This window comes from Colias eurytheme, chromosome 17, assembly GCF_061535395.1.
Source record: "Colias eurytheme isolate Ceu_HAF_F1 chromosome 17, ilColEury1 Martin Lab GWU primary, whole genome shotgun sequence".
NCBI lineage: Eukaryota > Metazoa > Arthropoda > Insecta > Lepidoptera > Pieridae > Colias > Colias eurytheme.
This window is the reverse complement of record NC_142996.1, coordinates 4552093-4571265: the sequence shown is the minus strand read 5'-3', so window position 1 is coordinate 4571265 and position 19173 is coordinate 4552093. Positions and strand designations below refer to the sequence as shown.

Genomic DNA, 19173 nt, shown 5'->3' with positions numbered 1-19173 from the left:
TGACGCTCACTGAGTAAAGCATGATGCTCGCTCCACCGTGTCGCGACGATACATATTGGAATCATTTTATCCCTCTGACACTAGCTGAGAACAACAACAAGTGATAGATCGTGTCGTATCCAGTTTTTTTTTGTGTGGTGTTTCTCAATGTTAGCCAGAAGGGCTTCTACATTTTAACGCGGACGCGGGGGTGAACTGAAGGTTCACCCTGGTAGCGACATGCGCAAGAACCTCGGCTTGGGCTGTCGCTTGAATCGTATCCAGTGCAGTGCCGCATGTCACACACAGCACACAGCACGTACAGTGCAGTGCCGCATGTCACACAGAGCACACACAGTGCAGTGCCGCATGTCACACAGAGCACACGTACCTGCTGCACTAGTAGGTGCGCACGGCGGGCGGCACGGTCTTGCACTCGGCCTGGTCGAGCGTCTCGTCGATGACGGGCCGGTAGCTGAGCGTGGTGCGGCCCGAGCGCGCGTCCGTCTCCGCCAGCGTGTGCTTGCGTCACGTCACACAGAGCACACAGCACGTACAGTGCAGTGCCGCATGTCACACAGAGCACACGTACCTGCTGCACTAGTAGGTGCGCACGGCGGGCGGCACGGTCTTGCACTCGGCCTGGTCGAGCGTCTCGTCGATGACGGGCCGGTAGCTGAGCGTGGTGCGGCCCGAGCGCGCGTCCGTCTCCGCCAGCGTGTGCTTGCGTCACGTCACACAGAGCACACAGCACGTACAGTGCAGTGCCGCATGTCACACAGAGCACACGTACCTGCTGCACTAGTAGGTGCGCACGGCGGGCGGCACGGTCTTGCACTCGGCCTGGTCGAGCGTCTCGTCGATGACGGGCCGGTAGCTGAGCGTGGTGCGGCCCGAGCGCGCGTCCGTCTCCGCCAGCGTGTGCTTGCGTCACGTCACACAGAGCACACAGCACGTACAGTGCAGTGCCGCATGTCACACAGAGCACACGTACCTGCTGCACTAGTAGGTGCGCACGGCGGGCGGCACGGTCTTGCACTCGGCCTGGTCGAGCGTCTCGTCGATGACGGGCCGGTAGCTGAGCGTGGTGCGGCCCGAGCGCGCGTCCGTCTCCGCCAGCGTGTGCTTGCGTCACGTCACACAGAGCACACAGCACGTACAGTGCAGTGCCGCATGTCACACAGAGCACACGTACCTGCTGCACTAGTAGGTGCGCACGGCGGGCGGCACGGTCTTGCACTCGGCCTGGTCGAGCGTCTCGTCGATGACGGGCCGGTAGCTGAGCGTGGTGCGGCCCGAGCGCGCGTCCGTCTCCGCCAGCGTGTGCTTGCGTCACGTCACACAGAGCACACAGCACGTACAGTGCAGTGCCGCATGTCACACAGAGCACACGTACCTGCTGCACTAGTAGGTGCGCACGGCGGGCGGCACGGTCTTGCACTCGGCCTGGTCGAGCGTCTCGTCGATGACGGGCCGGTAGCTGAGCGTGGTGCGGCCCGAGCGCGCGTCCGTCTCCGCCAGCGTGTGCTTGCGCCAGTGCTGCTCGAATGGCAGCTTCGTCTGCAAACCACCGTGTTTATGAGCAGATAATTATGCAAAAGTATAAAAAGTAAATATTGCAATAAATTATTGAGAAGTAGATAATGTGTAGAGTGCAAATGTAAACACGACTGTTAGTGTTAGTGCAAATGTAAACGCAATTGTTAGTGTTAGCGTGAGTGCAAATGTAAACGCACCTTAGTGTACCTATTCATATGACTATTTATGTGTTAGTGTGAGTACGAACGTGAACTATAGTATGAGTGTATTAGTGTTAGTGTCAGTACAAACCTGTCCTTCCAACGGCTTGGTGTAGTCGTATTCATCGCGTCTCGTCTTGAAGTCCTCCCGGGCGTGTGCCCCGCGGGACTCCTCCCTCGCTAGGGCTCCTTCCACGATCTGCACCGAATTGATGAGCAGGTTCTGCAGCTCCAAGGTTTCCACCAGGTCGCTGTTCCAGATCAGCGAACGGTCAGCCACCTTCACGTCGTTTAACTGGTTGTAGATGTCGTGGATCTGGCGCTTGCCTGAGGGTGGAATGGAATGTTTTAATTTTTGAAGTGAAAACTTCTTTAGCGGCGTTGGGTATAAAATCTTAAACTCGCGTCAGGACACGTGGCCTGATCGAAAAAGCGTAAGACGGATGTTTTTTTTTAGCCCTTATATTCCATGCGCAAGACGGATACCATTCCAAAATATCAAACATGCTGAACGTTAATAATCAAGTTTTCACTTCTGCCGGCACTCCCGGAGTGCAACCCGTCTTTTTTTTTAACCATTTATTGATAGAAAAATAAACATACATTAAGCATACAGAAGAAACACCACATAAATCGACACGATTTGATCGTGGTGCACATGCATTCTAGACGTAAAACAAATACTAGATAGATTAATATAAATTTGCTTGTGGTGAATAATGTTTGATGTTGCAGCAAATTTACCGTATTATGTTTTGCTGCACACCGACTGTTATATGTTTTTTTATTATAGTACTAGCGGTCCGCCCCGGCTTCGCCCGTGGTACATAATATTTATTTTTTCTCTACATAAGAACCATCCTCGTACTTCAAGGAATATAATAAAAAAATAATTATCGAAATCGGTTCAGCCGTTCTCGAGTTATGCGCTTACCAACACATTTTGCGATTCATTTTTATATATAAGAAGATGTTTTTACGGTAAATATATTGTATGATTCTTTATCAATTGACAAAAATAGGTAGGTAGAAGGAATATTGCATGACATATTATAAATATCAAAAAGTCTAAAAATGCTATATTTCTAATCAATATTAGAAAAAAAATGTTAATCAAATAATTTGTATGTATATTAGGAGTACAAACAGCATAACGATATTTATAAAACCATTCTCCTCCTCGTGACTTTAAATATTGTATTGCTAATTACCGAGTGCATAAGAATAGAAACCTGGGACATTAACACTCACAAAAAATTGTGCAACAGTATGTAAATATGTAGTAGTTTTATTTACAGATATGTATATTGGACGCATACCTCTCGAAACATGCCAAAAGTAAAATTTGGCAACTATTCATCTGACAACATGTGATTATTATAGTATTAATTGCATTTGCACATGAAATATTTTCCCTATTTTACGATTATTATTTACGTTTCTTTTTTGAAGTGAAATTTCTTAAGGCGCGTAAGCGCGTTGAGAGTACAATTGCAAGGTCGCGTCATGGCAATACCGTCACGACATGGAGTAAGGCGACGATTTTGATATCTATGAATCCATAGAAGTTTCACTTCTGACACGTGTGCTCGGCACACACGCTCTTTTTTGTAGTTAATACTAGTGGTCCGCCCCGGCTTCGCCCGTGGTACATATTTAGTAACTTATGTCCTTCTCCTGGCTCTAAACTACCTCCCTGCCAATTTTCAGCTAAATCGGTTCAGCCGTTATTGAGTTATAAGTGGAGTAACTAACACGACTTTCTTTTATATATATACATATATAGATTTTACCTTCTTCGAGTGTGCTCTTTTGCCTGAAGACAGCGGCGTTTTTTTGCATGTTCTTCTGCATGCGCAGACGCAACGATGCCGTGGAGATAGATCCATTCGCGTGTCTGACGGTGTCCAGGTTACCGATACTGTCTTGGCCGGTGCTCTGAAATATATAATAATAATAAAAAAATAAAATAAAAAATATATAATATCATCAATATTATGAAAAATAATGAAATGTTTGGGCGCTGATTTATAAGATAAGTGGAATTTCTCGGGAGCTTACTGTCGTCACTACTGATTAGACATTTTATCATTTTTTTTATTGTATTTGTTATTAATCTTATTACACTTATCTCTATCTTATTACAGTTATCATTATTAATAGGATTATATAATGTTAATATTAATACTGGGTTCCTTTAAAAAATCACATAGGTCAGTCAAACGCACACCCAAATAACCACCCTATAAAAACTATAAAATCACTCACACACATTTAAATTACCATCTTATAAAAATCATCAAGTTCCAAAATAAAGGCATTACCACTACATCCATCACTCCAACACACCCAAATCACCCCCGTACAAAAATCATCAAGTTAAATATACAGGGTGTCCCACTGTTGGTATACTAAGCTCAATGGAGGTTATAGTTTTGCATACGCTGAGTGCGTAAAAAATACTTATAAAATTCCAGACGCATTTTTTTTCAAATCGATGAATTCTTTAAATTTACACCCATAACAAGCAACCCGCCCAATTTTGCCACCAGCACGTGAGCTCTCGTTTAAGATTATGTTTTCATAGACAAAATGCTCACATTAGAGAAGCGGTATATGCCGGTTGCATGAAGCTAGAGAAGAAAACATGGATTTTCAGGAAAAATTTAGCAAAAAATTTTTGACGTAATTTTGTTGTTTAAGTATTTTTTACGTGATCAGTATATGCAAAACTACAAGGCCCTTCGCGCTTAGTATACCAATAGTGGGACACCCTGTAAAGGCATTGGCACACTAACATCCTTGAGCGGCTCCTGGCTATCGCCCGGGCGGCTGGTGTCGGCCACAGTGAGCGCGCACGCCCGCCCGAACACCACGATGTCGAGCAGCGAGTTCGCGCCGAGCCTGTTCGCGCCGTGCACCGAGGCGCAGGACGCTTCGCCCGCGGCCAGGAGACCGGGCACGATGCGGTCCGCGCCGTCGCGGTGGACGATCACCTTTATGGGAAATAAAACATTATTGACGTAATGAATACAGCTTATGGGAAAATTGTTGATGTAAAATGTAATACATAATTGATATATTATCACGATTTAGATACTTAATGTGTTGAAGATTTTGGTTATAAAATATTATTTCTGCGATATTAAATAGTTCTGTAAAAGTACAGCATTAATTAGGAAGGGGAAGAACGGTCACTGCAAGATGCAGGACGCTTCGCTAGCCGCTAGAGGCCCGGGCACGATGCTGTTCACGCCATGACGGCTATATCATTTTTGTGGGAAATTATTGTTGATGTAAAATATATCATACTTCTAATTTCGTAAATATATAGTTGAAGATTTTGGTACTAAAATATTATTCTACGTAATAATTTAGTTATGTAAAACTACAGCATAAATGAGGAGGGAAAGCGCCGTGCACTAAGGTGGTGTAGGACGCTTAACAAGCGGCTTTCTTGTTGTTTGTTTTCATATTTGTCGCAATTTTGTAACACCTGTTCAAGTGATTTTTAGCGCTGGAAAAATGCGATTTGGCCTGTATTTACAGCAGTGTTAAGAGACTTGTAAAATAAATATGTATATCATATCACAACGTTGAGATAAACTGCGCATACAGATTTTGATCGGCGAAGCTCCGTGCACTGGCGCACGTACCTATCTAATATCTACACCGTTGTAATGTTGTAATAAACATCAACATAATTATGATATTTTTTTTTATGCATATACAGTTTATACAATTTCCATTTTATAAATATGGGACATAATTTTTGGTCTCCAAAATATAGATACTAGAACAATAATTGAATTTTCCAATAAAATTTTGACAATTACATTATGTTGGGCCTTAGTATGAATATATTGATAAACATTTGTTTAAACAGGTCATCAAGCAACTAGTGATGAAAAGCTCTAAAAATTTACTATTATCCACGTAATGGAAAATAATATCTTTGTGCTATAACTGTCCTTACAAAAAGACAAGGTTAACTTTCTATGACAACAATGATAGAATGGACATTTAAAGATATACTTTTGCCCTTTTCTCCTCCCCTTTATTATAAATTCGACTAATATCTTATCTGTAATGTCTGTACTTTATCCCGAATGAAAAATAAAGTTATATTATATTCTCTAATACGGACATCTGGGTCGCATTGCATACGAACGAGGTTCTAAAGAGAAGATAACACAAAGACCAGACACAATTTATCTTTGTATTCGCCAAAACAATGCAAATATAAACTATTGTTAACGTTTTTAACGTGAACAAGCGTTTATTGTTCTTTCATTTAGTATTATTGAGCCAACGTTAAGACATTCGCATGTGGTATAAATAAAGATGTAAATATCTTTTTCATAATAGCATCTTGTATAGTGAACTCGAATTTTTTTTCGTTATTTTTACAACTTATTATACGTTGAAATAATAATGCGCTTTCATAAACTGACTCCTTGGTGTAAACTAGTTACTAAATACGAAGGCGCTGACTCCACGAGCGAGAGAATCGCGACGAGTCCGCCCTTATATCGTCGGATAATCTCCACGAACGAGCGATAATTCCGCCGCGTATCGTCGCGAGTCGTAACGGAATCGCAGCGTTTCCGCGGCGACTCGTAACGGTATCGCCACGTTTCCTTGAAGAGAACTACGAGAAGACCAGAGGCAACGCTGAAATGACACTGCGTTTGACAGCGCGCCCGCTGCGCGATCGTCGCGAGTGCGCGGCGGGCCCGTTGCTAGTCGCGGCGGGCTAGTGACGATGTAATGACGTTTCGCACGCTCATTGCCACTCGTCGCATCGCGGCGATAATATCGCCGTGTGGAGACGGTTCCATAGAGAGTGTATAGAAATGCGTGGCACGACGATAATATCGCCGCGATTCTCTCGCTCGTGGAGTCAGCGCCGAACAAAGCTAAAGGTACTTTACATTAGTTTTTCGACGAACATTTGTTGTTTAAAAGTAAAATTTACTTCGAAAAATTATAGTACACAGTATTCTAAACTTCTATGGTGTATCTAATGAATTGATAACGCTACATTTACACATTCATGAAACTTTAGGCTACTGCGTAAAACAACCGAAAAATGACCTTCAGTTTATTTAAATACGCCTTCTCTAGGACGCGTTGTATCTTGTCAATTGCGCCGTATTGCTTAGAGGAAAATAACCTTGAGATAAAAATGTTTTTGGTAAATAAACATAATACCACAGATTATAACATTATTTGACGCGACGTCACTGTCGACGTCACCATCGCTGACGTCCTAAACTAAATTTGAAGTGAAGTTTTGAAAATATTCTCATCTAGTAACTTCTAATAGGTATATTGATAACTAGGTTTCCGCCCGCGGCTTCGCCCGCGCATGCAAAGAAAAACCCGCATAGTTCCCGTTCCTGTGGGATTTCCGGGATTGCGTCATTTTCCCGGGATAAAAAATAGCCTATGTCCTTTCTCGGGTATCAAAATATCTCCATACCAAATTTCATGAAAATTGGTTCAGTAGTTTAGGCGTGATTGAGTAACAGACAGACAGACAGAGTTACTTTCGCATTTATAATATTAGTCTTAATCTATAAAAAAAATAACCTGTCATCAAGAGCAAAAGCCTATTTACCTAAAAAAAAAGAAAAAAAAACTTTTTTACAAACCTCTCCCCTATAATTGGTCGGAGTACCGCCCATGTTGTAGTGCACGGTTGGCAACACCGGGATCGGCTCCTTGGTGACGTCAACACCGGCGAAGATCATGGCGGTCTCCGAGATACCGGGCAGACGCTGTTGCAGCTGTTCCTGGGGCAAGTGGTGCAGTTGCAAGTGCACGTGGTCCTTTTCGGGACCGCAACCGCGACCTGATAGAGCATTTTTTGTAATTTAACGGGTTTTAAACGCGATTTTTCATCCCTATACCGATATATTTATATGCCTACTAGCTTTCCGCCCTCGTTTTCAAAGAAAAACCCGTATAGTTCCCGTTCCCGTGGGATTTCCGGGATAAAACCTATCCTATGTGTTAATCCAAGTTACCCTCTATATGTGTGCTAAATTTCATTGTAATCGGTTCAGTAGTATTTGCGTGAAAGAGTAACAAACATCCATACATCCATACTTACAAACTTTCGCCTTTATAATAGTACATAGTAGGATACCGCTCGCTACAGCTACAAAGCATCCCGCATAGCTACTATAAAGTACTATAATATAGTACGTAGATCTAGCTATGCGGGGTTTTTTTTAGGTTTTCTAAATATTTATGAGCTACATCGATTAATGAATAAATTTGCAGAAAAATCATTAAAAAGGTTTCGGAGATTGAGAAATGCTCTGTAAAAGGTATTCATAAATAGATTAGACAGATATTTGATACGCATATTTATTGCCAAAAACAAACAATTCCTCCCTCATGAACCCAATAAAAAATAGGGTACTTTTATATTTTTGTTATATGGTAATTTTAATATACGAAATCAGATTTATTATTGCGAAAGAAATTGGATCAATACCTTTCGTTATAAATGAAATATCAATATTTAAACAAAAGTGATAAACGAAATATCTCATACCGATTGTCTAAGAAGGTTATCGCCAGTGAATTCCAACACCGTGGCCTGTCTCGTGTCAGAGGTTAAAAATCACATGACAAATACCGATTTTATGACCAAAAACTTGATTTAAATTAGCATTTAGATGAAAGGTCACTAACATTATGCGAAGGTATATTTTTTTTACCAACAGAGATAGTAATTAGTAGGTATAACTTTAAAATTTTTTTTTGACAATATTGATAATATAATAAAAGGATTTATGAAAGATCTTGAAGTATAGACAAATATTTTTATAATGATAAAACTGATAAGGAGATTATAATTTAAAAATGCTTGCTGTAGTCTACCTGCTTGAATATAGACTTTGTTTGTCTTAGTTTCGTTGTTTATACATACTAAATTTCTTGTTAATATGCCAATTACCTACTTAATTTTATTTCATTCATCCATGCATTCATTAATCTTTAAAGTTCACTGTATTGTATTGTTGAGTATATTTTTTTTCCAAAAAAGGATTTTGAATACGCTTAAATTAGCTTCACCTGTGTTTGTTACCAGGTCCTTAAAACTCGATTTCAACCCACTTAAACGGACAGATTTAATTCAAACTTGTTACACTTATCAAACTTCAAAAGTTCAAGCGTGTTTTTTTAAACTATGTTATTATTTATTTATGAAAAAAAAAAATATCCTACAAAATTCTTTGTTACCTTCCAAAATCTCGAGGGTCATGGCTCTGCACACAACGTCCCTGCCGGCCAGGTCCTTGGCGACAGGAGCATATCGCTCCATGAACCTTTCACCCTTGGAGTTCACCAGGAAACCACCTTCTCCACGACAACCTTCGGTCATCAGGCAACCCGCGCCGTAGATACCTAAAGAATTTATTTATTTATTACTTTATTGCTCTTAAAAATTACAAATAATTTGGAAAATCCAAAAGTGCACGCCTCATAATTTTTTTTTAATAAATATTTATTAATTATTATTTTTGTTTATTTAATAACAATTAAACCACATCGAATCAGACCCTGAAAAATGAAAGGGTTCTATTCCTGAGCATACTCAAGCGTAAGAGAAAAAAAAAGACTCGATTAGTAAAGTATTTCGGTCGCTATCGTGTTAACAAGAAAAAGGATCCGCACATACAGACACACGGACGTCCAAGACAGAACTTTTTTAAACTGTTTTTTAACTAGTTTAAATAACAAAAATGACATCAAAAATATCATGAACGTTAAAAATAGTGTTTTTTCTTAATATGTGTGTGTATGTATTATCTTACAAGTGCAATGTATGATACATAAAGACATTTTAAGTTTGAAAAATCAGATGTTTTGCGCGAAGTGACAGTAGTACCCACCTCAACGCTTCGCTTATGAGGCGTGCAATTGAGACTTAATCTAGGATACATTGTAACAAACGGCGGCCTTATCGCTAAATAGAATATAAAATAATTATAATAATAAATAATAAAAATCTTTATTTATTCATACCTTCAATTACACTGTGTATGCCACTCAATTTATATAAACACAATACTTAAAACTATGGACATTATCGTCTAAACTAGGCCGAGCCTGTATCTTAGACGATAATATATTATACATATGGATTAATAAGTAAATGAATAAAATATGTATTGATTGTTTTAATTTTTATTTATTGTAGGGGCCCCTGGTTCCCAAACTATAAGTATCAGTATAAATATACCTACTATAGCGGTGACATAGTTTATACTAATTACGTCCACTATTAATAGGCTATAGTAGAGCCATTTTAATAGGCAACATTTGACACTTCAACAAAATTCAGCAACGTAACCTAGTAACGACGCCATAGAATAATGACCGATACAATTAATTTTAAGATTTGATTTTACTTATAAACCATTCTCAACATAATAAACAATTTATGATTTAAAGAACTGACGTTGCTACAATATTGTGTCAATAAACATTTTTTCTTTTTAAATACCTAATACGTTACGCTAAAAATCGAAATCTAGAATCGAACGCATTGATTACTTGTGAATAAATATCACCATAAATTAATGCATAAATGTTTATAATAAAACAGAATTTTATTTATTGTTCTTTTAATTATCTTTAAAGTTAACTATTAAGTACACCTGAATAAACGCATTTTTTTATGTAGAATTATTTTAATTATGTAGATACTTATTTTATTTTACTCCTTGAATTTACGAAAGAAATTTTATTACTTGGACAGGGATTTGCCTGATCAATTTTAAAATTGCCATATATTTCAAGTCCGATTGAAATATGTTTCAAGTCCGCATCGATTAATTCACTTTAATCGATGTTTTTAGGCAGGTTACCTCCTTACAAAGATAAAATTGTATTTATATATGTGTCCTATTAAATTGGCTCCACTATAAACATACAATTTCAGTGTGTCTAGACATAACTGTGTTTGTCTAAAGCTTTTCAGACATAGTCTACATAATACTGTTTGGTATATGGAGCTAATGCATAATACGATAAAAAATTGATCAATCATTGATACTGTTTATCTAATCGTAGAGCGGTTATATCATATGATCTCAATGTCACTTTTGTTTGAATATGACTAGACCTCTTTAATATGGCTTGATTATGTACACAAATGATATTCATTGAATTACATGCAAGCGTTTACTTAGCGTCTTTTTTTCTGACATTTTTATTTCATAAAAAGCAACAATATAGTCCATGGCATTATTAATTATTTAATGTATATAATGTAAAGGAAATATGTAATAATATTTTTATCAATCTTATGACGTCAATGTTGTTTGTTGTTTTAGGAATCTTACCGTAATATTAACAACGTAAGATTCTTACGTTGTTAATATACAGTCGTATATGGGTAACACGTAACATTATTACATTAACGATATTATAGATAAATAAATTTCCATAGGATACTCAGTAGACTAAACTCAATTAATAAACATAAATGATAGAATAACTTTCCAACGCTTACAATGAAACCATTTTGCGTCATTACTGCTAATTAACAATGACGCAAAAATGAACATTAAACTATACACAAATTGGTAAAACGATAACTCGAAAGATTAAAGGTGAAATGAGTTTATTGATTATTATTAAATATTTTTCAACTTCACATCACATATTTGTTGCTTTTCAATTTGTAAGTCAAGAATGTTATATCATTATTATGTATCAAGAAAGAAGGAGATGTAATCATTGTTCGCAAGAGAAATCCTAAAAAACAAACCTTGAAATTTTTGTGTATAAACAGGAAATATTATAAGTTCTAAAGTTTTAATTCTGATAACCATACATATTATAGAGATGCATAGGGGTGTTGAAGTTTTATTAATCAAATAAAGTATAGTTTGTTAAAGTAAATAAATATTTTCCCAAGTTTTCCAAATCAATTTTTACGTAAAGTTCTTTACATAAGTACATTTTGCATATATTTATATTAAGACTTTCAAGAAGAGCTTCCTTCGAGTCTTTAGTCAACTAAAATTACTCATTATCAATTTTTTTTGCTTAAGCAAAATGAGAGCTCTGTTATTCGAGACATACGACATAAATACTATACAAATAAATGTGTCTCTTATCTTATCTTATCATAAATATATGATCTCTGATGTCTGCACCTTCATTGTGATATATAAAAAAATGTGGAATTTTTCACAGATTATACCTACGTAATTTTTTGTTTGTGTACCTTTTCTTGTACTGTCGTTTTCACTAAATACATCTATCGAGTATTCACTAACCAGAAGGATAGAAGTGCACAAACTATATGTTTTCGGTCTGCTCAAATCATACTTACCTAATTTTCCTATTGATATTGTTGTTTTTTTTTTCCAATAATGTCTCAATATCTATCGAACCATGAAGACAGTAGATCTCAAAAATCAACATAATACTATCGTATATGTTTCTGTACCCAAATGGTACACGTGTCAGAAATGAAACTTCTTTGACAAGATTCAATGATACCAAAATCTTCGCCTTACTCCATGACGTGTGGTATTGCCATGTCACGACTTTGAAATTTTACTCTCAACGCGGCTAAAAAAGTTTCACTTCAGAAACACTAATACCAAGAAGCTTATATCTAATACACTGGAGATTGCACTATGCCCATTAACTTGTAACAAGAAAATATGACGTTGAATGACGCCTGTATGTTTTTTTATCTGTTTCACACCAACTTGCCAAGTTAGGTGTGAAAGGGATAAAAAAACATACGTCATTCAACGTCATATTTCCTTGTTACATGTTAATGTTCATACTGAAAACTCCAGTGTATTAGATACTAGCCGCTCCGCGCGGTTTCACCCCCATGGCTCCTCTCCTGTTGGTCGTAGCGTGATGGTATATAGCCTATAGCCTTCCTCGATAAATGAGCTATCTAACACCGAAAGAATTTTTCTAATCGGACCAGTAGTTCCCGAGATTAGCGCGTTCAAACAAACAAACAAACAAACTCTTCAGCTTTATAATATTAGTATAGATAAGCTTCTTGACTAATACTAACCAGAGGGATGGAACTGCACAAACTCCATATCCTCGTTCTGGAGCCCAGCCCTCGCGGCCATAGCTGTACCGTCACCGGTGCAAGTGTGCGCGGACGTGCAGCTGAAGTATGTACGGCCTGCACCTCCTGTGGCCAATATGGTGTTCTTCGCTTGGAACCTACAGGACGATATTGTTTATATATTTAATCTTTATTTATACAGGGTGTCCCATTGTTGGTATACTAAGCTCCAATGAGGTTATAGTTTTGCATACGCTGAGTTTATAAAAAATACTTAAGTATAAAATTCCAGACGCATTTTTTTTTTCAAACAGATGAATCCTTAAAACTCTATGTTTACACACATAACAAGCAACCCGTGCAACTTTGCCACCAGCACGTGAGCTATCGTTTAAGATTACGTTTTCATAGACAAAATGCTCACATTAGCAAAGCGGTATATGCCGGCTGCGCGAAGCTAGAGAAGAAAGCATGGATTTTCAGGAAAAATTTAGCATAAAATTTTTGACGTAACTTTGTTGTTTAAGTATTTTTTACGTGTTCAGTGTATGCAAAGTTTTGCAAGTCCCTTCGCGCTTAGTATACCAATTGTGGGACACCCTGTATAGGAAATTCTTCAGAAAGAATTTCATAAATGTATGTCACCTGTAATTTTATAAAATTCTATCTGAGGGAGTCTTATTAAAATGTAGATTTTGTTGTGTTAATTATTGGTTATTAGAGTATGAAATTATTTCGGATTCAGAATCACTGCTTTATTAAAGATAAATATATACAGTTTCTTTCTTCCTTTTCATTATAATAATGACAAGATATTTAGCGTTCCACAAAGAGATCATGTCAATAGTTTTCTGAATTACTAATATGTTAACAATTTCATTTGCATGTACATCAAATCTATATATATAAAAATGAAACCCGTTTCGCGTTGTCACGGCATCACGTGTGAACGGCTGAACCGATTTCGATAATTCTTTTTTTTTAATGTTTGTGGAAGTCCAAGGATGGTTCTTATGTAGAGAAAGCGTAAATATGTACCACGGACGAAGCCGGGGCGGACCGCTAGTAACTAAATATTTACCTAAGTGTATTTTTTTATCATTTGCAGTATTCATTCACACCATAGTGCAATATGGTGGTTATTCTTTGACGATTCACAAGTTAACATATTGTTTTATCAGTGCTTAATTTTTAAATCATAAAAATAGTTTAAAATTTACGTTTCGACATGCAGTTAAAATAAATTTAATGTTGTTTTTTCTCTTCTCGCTGTAGAGTACACAATTAAAATTGTCAGTTTGTGTAATTTATATTTGCATGTTGTGAATACCTATAATTGTTTGTTACATTTAGAAGAATTTATTAAGACTGTAATTAATAATTAATGAAACAATGTAAACAAACGTTGGTATTTCTAATAATAAATAAATAAATAAATATTTGTCAAAAATATTAACACAGGTGTTGGAATTGTAAAACTAGTTTATTAATACGAAATTGAATGCAATTGTACAAACAACTATTAAATGCATTTAACTTAATTTACATATTAGTTTGCAAATATTACATTTAAAACAAAGTCTAGTGCTCTGTCTGTCTGTTCGCAATTAACTCAAAAAAGGACTGTACTGATTGTGATTTTGTTGTTCTAATGTAATTAATGATTTTCAAAGATGTTTAAAAAAAAGTACTTGTTAATTTTAGACAATGCTTGCAAAGTCATGTTTGTTATTTGTTAGTAAAATATAAATAACTAGCTTCCGCCCACGACTTTGTACGTGCATCCCCGTTTTCCCCGTTCCCGCAAGAATTTCGGGAAATCCTTTCTTAGCGGATGCCTACGTCCTAACATCTACCTGCATGCCAAATATCAGCCCGATACATCCAGTGGTTTGGGCTGTGCGTTGATAGATCACTATATCAGACACCTTTGAGATACATAGATTAATTAATTACCTATGTAGGGTTCCATCTTCGAGGTTTAAAGCGATGCATCCTTTGCACACTCCATCCTCCATGAGAAGGTCCAAGGCAAAGTATTCAATGAAATATTCACAGTCATATCGTAGAGATTGGCCGTACAATGTGTGGAGAAGGGAATGACCAGTTCTGGATTAAAAAAGAAAAAAAAAATGTCAGTTTTAATACATTCATTATGTGTCCCTATCGTATTAATATTATAAATGCAAAAGTTTGTAAGAGAGTTTGCTGTCCTTTGTCAAAAAAAAAAGACGGGTTGCACTCCGGGAGTGCCGGCAGAAGTGAAAACTTGATTATTAACTTTGAGCATGTTTGATATTTTAGAATGGTATCCGTCTTACGCTTTTCCGATCAGGTCACGTGTCCTGACGCGAGTTTAAGATTTTATACCCATTACAGAAAAAGTGCTCAACGCCGCTAAAGAAGTTTTCACTTCAAAAAACCAGTTGATTGGAACAATTTGCAATTTGGTACATAGATAGATAAATAACATATGCTGCCACAATGCAACTCAAGTAGCAGGCTCCAGATACACAAAAAGTATACATATATGTTATATAAATATTTATTTTTATAAAGTGTGTGAGTAATTAATAAACTGCTAAAATTTATATTACTCTAAAGAAATATTATCTGTAGAAATTAAAGTTAGATTCAATTTTTAATCTTGAAAGAATGCACATAATTCATTATGTCTTTAATCACCTATGTCCCTTTGTATGCTTAAATCTTTAAAACTACGCAACGGATCTTCATGCGGTTTTTTTAATAGAGTGATTCAATGGGAAGGTTTTAGTATATAATTTATTAGGTTTGAGACAAAGCGGGTGAAGCTGCGGGCGATGAGCTAGACTTTGTGATAAACCTGTCATTGACAAAGACATTCAGATAGACAGACTGACAATATCAGTAATGTAATCAAATAACCTATGCATATCAGTCATCACTGCTATCACAACATAACTTAATATATTATGGGAGATTACTTTAATTGTGATAAGATAGTATAAGAAATCTGTTATGCAATAAGTCTGTGAATTGAAGCTTTAAAGCTATTTACTTGTATTTATTATTATTATATAACATAATTGCTATTGCATGTAGAATTTCATATATTGTTTGTCTGCTAGTAGTTAGCACAACACTTTTATGCTTTTAAATTCAAGATAAACATGATGTTATATAATTTTTAAATGAATACCTTTGTGAGCAAGACATTTAAATAAACAATGCAAAATGTATCTATTTTAACGTGACAACGTCTTAAGCTGGGTATCGACTTAGCGCTCCTGGCGCGCGCGCCATGAATGACCGCGCCGAGAGTGCGTTCCGCGGAGCGCGTTCCAAATAATTGAAGTATATCAACTAAGCGCGCCTGGCGCGCGTGGCAACTGTTCCAGTGTTTGACCGTTCATCATGGAAGCTAGTCGTGTACGAGCAGCAGCAGCATTTTTTTCTTTAACTCCGGCACAGGGACTCCCATTTCACTACTGATTTCTCTCCAACCAATAAATCGCTTAGAGAAGATCTCTAAGCGATTTATTATGATACGAAGAAATTTTACTGTTCCACAAAACTTCTTTCGTACCATATAGGTAGCTGAGTTAATTTACGGCAACTTTGGTTATCCATAATTATTACTCGGAGCGCAACAAGCACAAAAAATACGACAAACCCGTCTCCATTGGCGCGCGCGCCACGTTTGATGCGCGGTAAAAAACCGACACCCGACGGAACGGACCGCTCCGCGTTCGACCGCTCCAACGAACATTTTGGCGCGCGTTCCAAACTGGTATCCATTTCACGCGGCTGGAGCGCGCGCCAATGTTCGATCTCTTGGAGCGCGAAGTCGATACTCGCCTTTATAAATTAGTTTGCCGGGTGACACTTCATGAAACTGCGTTACGCTTCGCTCACGTTATGCGCTCACAATGAGAGCGAGTGAGAGGCACGCGGGCATGGTTAGCCCGCCTAAGAGCGAGAGAGACAGACATAAAAAGTCGTTGTCGCGTAAAACTTTCGCCCGTATACCGACTTTACTGGCAACCAATTTTTTTTTTATGTTAAGAATATTATATACCTGTCAGCTACAGCACAGCATCTATGGGCTTGCCCACCCTTGCCGAACTTAAGGGACTGGCCACCGAAAGCTCTCTGGTAAATCTTGCCTTCAGGTGTTCTGGAGAATGGCATACCATAGTTGTCCAATTCAATTACAGCATGAGGCGCCTCCTTTGTCATATAGTGGATAGCATCCTGTAAGAAATAATCTCATTTGTAAATTATTGCCTTTAATTTAAAGAACTTATTCATTGTATGTTGATTATTATGTACTTGTTTGAATTATGTGTGGAACATTAACATTATTTAATAATTTGGATGATAAAGCTTCACAATTCACAAAAATATATTATAACAATTTGCAGCAAGTATCAACTTTAATTGCATATTAATGATCTCTCTATAGAAATTAAACTCATGAGTTCTTTATTGTTTTTCTTTGTTGTGATATGTGATAAATAAATTGTTTACAAACCTGATCTCCTAGCCAATCGGAACCTTTGACTGTATCAAACATATGATATAGCCAGGTATCATCTTCCATGTTACCTGAAAAGAACAAATTTTAATACATTTACCACTACATGCAAATTAGGACCTTGTCGACGATTTGCGAAAACATGCCTGTATACAATATTACATGTATACAATATACAATATCTATACGCCTGTATACGATATTACATCAACAAATTAAACTGCAAATAAACCTGGAGATGATAACATAAATAAAATCGGTGATTTGTACTAATTTTTTAAACCTGCAGGAGTCTAATTACGTAATGATCGTCGCCGCTCTGACGCCGGGCGGCGCCATCGCGTCGAAAAAATAACAAAAATAAAAAATTTGTTCCACAACAATTCTCGTAATTCATAGTTAATAGTAATTATCATCACCTGGTCTTATAATATATTATACATAGAGACAGAGAGAATATGACTGTCTCATTAATATTATCCACGGGGCGGTCCGCCCCGGCTTCGCCCGTGGTACATATTTACGTTTTCTCTACATAAAAACCATCCTCGTACTTCAAGGAAAATAATAAAAAAAGAATTATCGAAATCAGTTCAGCCGTTCTCGAGTTATGCGCTTACCAACACATTTTGCAATTCATTTTTATATATATAAGAAGATATGTATTTGCTTATACCATACCTAAGGCAGCATTTATTCCACCCTGAGCAGCAACTGTGTGGGATCTTGTAGGGAATAGTTTGGTGACTACAGCTGTTTTGAAGCCCTCTTGGACCAAACCAAAAGCAGCCCGAAGACCTGCACCACCAGCGCCGATAACCAGGGCGTCATGTTGGTGATCGATTACATTATACGCCTTTGTAACGTTGGAATTTGATGAAGCCTCTTTAAGGGGCGTAGCACCCCCCACAGACAAGTGTAGATTTCGGTAGAGATGCGTAGCCTAAAAAAATGTTGAGTTACTGTTTCTACTGATTTTGCTTGCATATATTGAGTTATTTACGAATTAATGATTAATAATGAGCTAACTTTAAAGAGAGCTTTCGGTCTAAGCTTCATCCATATTCCACATTCATCAGAACACACCGTAACCTGTTATCGTTCAGAAAAGTCCAAAATTATCGATTTTAAACCTTTTTAGTAGAGTTGCGACATCATTTGTAATGGCAGCCCATCGAAATATACAACAGTGGAACTTTTTTTTATTTTTTTGTGTTACATAACAAAAAATAATAGGCGTATTATTTGGAGAAGTACGTACCAATGACGCTGGGCTACGCGACAGTGCTACTTTCATTAATGCACTCATGATGGAACTCTCTGTCCGCACCCAGAGCACACAGTTTTATTTTATTCTAGAATATTTCGTATCGCGTTCGCACTTCGCTGGCCGACTAATCACCGAGTACCGACTTTGGTACCGACTAATCACTATAAAAGATAAATGTTAAATGAATTGCTTTGCTGTCATTGTCACCTGTCCAATCCAACTGACATTTACACAGGTATTGATTGCTCGTAAGGCGCGGGTCAAACACAAGCGGCGCGGGCGCGGGCGTGCCATAAGCGCACCTCTTGAATCTGTTTTGCACCACGTCCTTCTTATACATTTTGTATGAAAGAATTTTGGACAGGCGTCGAGACGGCACGCCGCGGTTGTGCCAAGGTTGCGCCAAGGTTGCGCCTTTCCAAAATTATTTCATACAAAATGCCAATAGCGCACCCGATGCACGCCAGCAGCGCGCCCGCGGCGCGCCGCGCCGCTTGTATATGTCCCGCGCCTAAGGTATTGATCATTCATAGATAAAATTTAATGATCTCATAGATAAAAAGAGTAAACATAGATCCTAGTTCCTACG

The 19173-nt window shown here is 37.8% G+C and overlaps 1 protein-coding gene across 1 annotated transcript; it reads right to left on the bottom strand.

Annotated features, from left to right (window-relative positions):
• Positions 1-1314: 1314 nt before the first annotated feature.
• SdhA (succinate dehydrogenase, subunit A (flavoprotein)) lies at positions 1315-18722 on the bottom strand. Its single transcript, XM_090111412.1, has 12 exons — positions 18576-18722; positions 17996-18257; positions 17312-17385; positions 16856-17031; positions 14752-14904; positions 12796-12953; positions 8979-9143; positions 7376-7575; positions 4517-4714; positions 3512-3656; positions 1810-2045; positions 1315-1539 (listed from the first exon to the last, which is right to left on the bottom strand). The coding sequence occupies exons 1-12, from the start codon at positions 18621-18623 to the stop codon at positions 1384-1386; spliced, it is 1971 nt and encodes a 656-aa protein (XP_089967538.1). The 5' UTR covers positions 18624-18722; the 3' UTR covers positions 1315-1383.
• Positions 18723-19173: the final 451 nt, after the last annotated feature.

What these genes read in the sequence shown, in the direction of transcription:
- SdhA (XM_090111412.1), bottom strand. Translation starts at nt 18,623, where the DNA reads ATGAGTGCATTAATGAAAGTAGCACTGTCGCGTAGCCCAGCGTCATTG. An exon ending in GACCCTCGAGATTTTGGAAG is followed by an intron (nt 7,576 to 8,978) that starts GTAACAAAGAAT and finishes ATGCTCTATCAG; the next exon opens with GTCGCGGTTGCGGTCCCGAA. An exon ending in CCAAGCCGTTGGAAGGACAG is followed by an intron (nt 1,540 to 1,809) that starts GTTTGTACTGAC and finishes GGTGGTTTGCAG; the next exon opens with ACGAAGCTGCCATTCGAGCA.